This window comes from Arachis ipaensis, chromosome B06 (assembly GCF_000816755.2).
Source record: "Arachis ipaensis cultivar K30076 chromosome B06, Araip1.1, whole genome shotgun sequence".
Taxonomy (NCBI): domain Eukaryota; kingdom Viridiplantae; phylum Streptophyta; class Magnoliopsida; order Fabales; family Fabaceae; genus Arachis; species Arachis ipaensis.
This window is the reverse complement of record NC_029790.2, coordinates 9,191,492-9,194,727: the sequence shown is the minus strand read 5'-3', so window position 1 is coordinate 9,194,727 and position 3,236 is coordinate 9,191,492. Positions and strand designations below refer to the sequence as shown.

Here is a 3,236-nt window from a genome sequence, read left to right as displayed (position 1 = left end):
ACACCTCTGCCTTCATAGTTGAGATTTTAGTGCCTTCCTTCGTGTTCTTATAACAAAACTAAACAATACAAACTAAAACTCGATCACCGTTGATTCTTCACTTCTTCTCCATCTTAAAATATTATTAAAAATTAAAAGGCTGATTTTAGTTAGCATAAGAAACTTTCATGCCAAACCATTTGCATTTCATCATCGGCATCCACCTCATCTTGGTCACAACAACATTTTTTCCAAGTCACGAGTAGTTAGTTCCTTCAACTAGATGTTAGTCTCGTTAATCAGCATCAATAGCTTAGATGTATTGACAACTTGAATAGATGGGGAGGTGCTGCGATTTATTATTTAAGCGAAAAGTGTGAATAAAAACTCAATTTTATATGAGGTTGAACATGTCTTTGTCTGTTGCGCACTTCGTAGTTTTTCTCGCACATAAAAGCATTGTTCTCGGTCGACAACTAATCCTTTTCCATTCTCTCTCTACCAGCAATGTCTGGAGCAGAGCCAAATTTCTTATTCAGGAATTTAAGGTTCATCATTATAGACAAAGGTGATTTCATACCTACATAGATCACTTAACCCTCCATGTAAATATTTAACGTGTTACATTGGAAGTTTAGAGTAGCAGTAGTTCATGCTAGGGTGTTTGGTCCATAAGGTATATTTGTTTTTCCTTATGGTGGTAATGTTAAGCTGAATTTTTGTAAATCAGTCTTTCAACTATTATAACGCTGACAATATGATTTGGTAAATAGAGAATAATACGTTGCGGCGGAGCAGTTGATGATGACATGGCAAACACCATAGTTGCGCAGCTTCTTTACCTTGATGCTGTTGATCCTCAGAAGGTTTTTATCCTTTTCTTCGTTTCAATATGATTATTACCTTGAACCTGTCTTTAATCTTTACAAGTTTCTAGTGTGTTAAAATCAACTTTCTCTTTCTAGTGCAAGCACTGTATCAACTAATATTATGTTATATGTTGAACAGGATATTGTCATGTATGTAAACTCTCCAGGAGGATCAGTTACAGCAGGTAATGCAATAACTTGTCACTGTTTTATGCAAACATGCCTTGTGTTATATATATTACAATCTATTTGTAGACTTAAAAAGTTGTATAAATTATTATTTGGAAAAATGATGGGTTTGTTTTTATTTTAACTGTTAGGCATGGTAATGTCTGATTCTTCTTCGGGTTAGATCAGCATAGTTTACTTCCACTCAATACTTTTATCTTAAATTCTGCTAGATAATGTCTAATGCTTTTGCTGTTGGATTAAATATTATCAGCCATCTATATTTATTCATCTATAATGATTCTCTAAACTTACAATTGTTCCATGATTTTATTTTTTGTTTTCTCTATATGAGAAAAATTTGGCTTTCTAACATTTCATCTATTCCTCATTACTAAAGGAAAGAGATATAGCTTGCCTAATTCAAGAATAATGATTCACCAACCTCTTGGTGGAGCTCAGGGAGGGCAAACTGACATAGATATTCAGGTATAGACCCCATTTTCTTCCTTTTTATTTCTACTGTATAGACCTCTTGCTTAGGTCTAAAGTTTGTATACTTCTATTATTGTAAAGCTAACTGCATAGTAAAGCTGGGTAAGTGTTTTGCCATTTGGTACAACTCAAATTTATCATTGTTGGTCTTGAAATTTCAAAGATTATAGTACATTTTGTTTAAAACTTTAAATAGCAAATGGATAGAATTGGTTTTTGACATACAGGGAAAATCCTTTTCGGAAATTAAAAGTTTAATTCAGTCTGCAACTAGAAATGGTGTATTTTCAAATATCAGAATATTTTGGCTTAAATAAGTTTTTGGTCTCTAGAATACCCGTTCTTTGGTTTTGGTCCAGCAAAATTTAAAATGTTTATATTTTAGTCTCTGCCGTTAATTTGCTCCATTAAATGTTGACATGGCAAGTTGAAATGCTGATATGGCAAGATGTTTCACGTCACCTCTTTACGGAGCAAACTAATGTAGACTAAAATAGAGACTTTAAAAATTTTTTTGGCCAAAGAAAAGTTATACAGACCAAAAACCTATTTAAGCCGCTTTTTTTTTTCGTACAATTCTTGACAGAAAATTAATCATCAGTCATGATCCTCAGGCAAATGAAATGCTGCATCACAAGGCTAACCTGAATGGGTATCTTTCTTACCACACTGGACAAAGTTTGGAAAAGATTAACCAGGACACAGACCGCGATTTTTTCATGAGCGCAAAAGAGGCCAAAGAATATGGACTGATAGATGGTGTCATAATGAATCCTCTCAAAGCTCTCCAGCCGTTAGAAGTTGCGGTTTGAACTGCGGAGTTGAGATTTTTCACTTCAAGGTAAAACCATCAAAGCGTACTTGTTAGCTAAGAACAATCTTCTTGGCTGCTGAGTCCAATTTAATTATGCTATCCATGTTGGTATTCATGTAATTACGTGCCAAAAAGTTCAGGTAAAAATTGATCATAGGATGTGCCTTTACCCTTGAAGCTCTTATCTTCACTCTGGAGATAACAGGGCAATCTTTCTTATATCTTTTATTTTCAGCTTATTGTTGTATTATTCTTAGAGAAACCATGAAATGGCCTTTCTGAAGAGGTGTTTTTCGGACATAGTAACGGCGTTGTAGTTCTTACCGGGGGAAAAAGAAAATCTTGATTTGTATTTTTATGTTTCTAATGGATTCGGATTCATTCATTTAATAAAAGTAAAAAACAGAATTTTACTTGGTGATGCCATATTTTGTGCATGTTCGTATATTAACGTTATAACTTATAAACGTTACAGAATATAATAATAAAACGTGAGAATAATTGTCAGGATTTTTTTATTTAAATTAAATAATTATAAAATTTACCAAAATATATAAAATATAGAATAATTATTTAAATATACAGCATACTATATTTCGGGTACTGAGATCTTGGATTATGACTTGTGACGAACAAAAATTTGACGTATTTTAAGTGCATTTGGAATATGTTTTATGTGGAAAAATGGGTACTGAGCACTCGAGATAGATTCAAAAGTTGATCCAGGTTTCAGTACTCGAGATATGATCAAAAATGGAAAGGGGGTCACAGCACTCGAGATATAGTCATAGGCCTATATATATTGGTTGCAAGGAAAATCTAGTAACTTTGTAACACCTTCAGTTTGAGTTCCTGAAGTACAAATGGCTCTTTGACAATATGGATCGGTCTTGCATCTAGTTTGACTACTT

The 3,236-nt window shown here is 33.3% G+C and overlaps 1 protein-coding gene across 1 annotated transcript; it reads left to right on the top strand.

Moving 5' to 3' along the window:
* Positions 632 to 2,677, top strand: LOC107646607 (ATP-dependent Clp protease proteolytic subunit 5, chloroplastic-like). The gene is made up of 6 exons (XM_016350783.2): positions 632 to 655; positions 753 to 845; positions 988 to 1,054; positions 1,169 to 1,195; positions 1,372 to 1,505; positions 2,126 to 2,677. The coding sequence occupies exons 1-6, from the start codon at positions 632 to 634 to the stop codon at positions 2,321 to 2,323; spliced, it is 543 nt and encodes a 180-aa protein (XP_016206269.1). The 3' UTR covers positions 2,324 to 2,677.

What these genes read in the sequence shown, in the direction of transcription:
- LOC107646607 (XM_016350783.2), top strand. Translation starts at nt 632, where the DNA reads ATGCTAGGGTGTTTGGTCCATAAG. An exon ending in TAGGGTGTTTGGTCCATAAG is followed by an intron (nt 656 to 752) that starts GTATATTTGTTT and finishes TTTGGTAAATAG; the next exon opens with AGAATAATACGTTGCGGCGG. An exon ending in ATGCTGTTGATCCTCAGAAG is followed by an intron (nt 846 to 987) that starts GTTTTTATCCTT and finishes TATGTTGAACAG; the next exon opens with GATATTGTCATGTATGTAAA.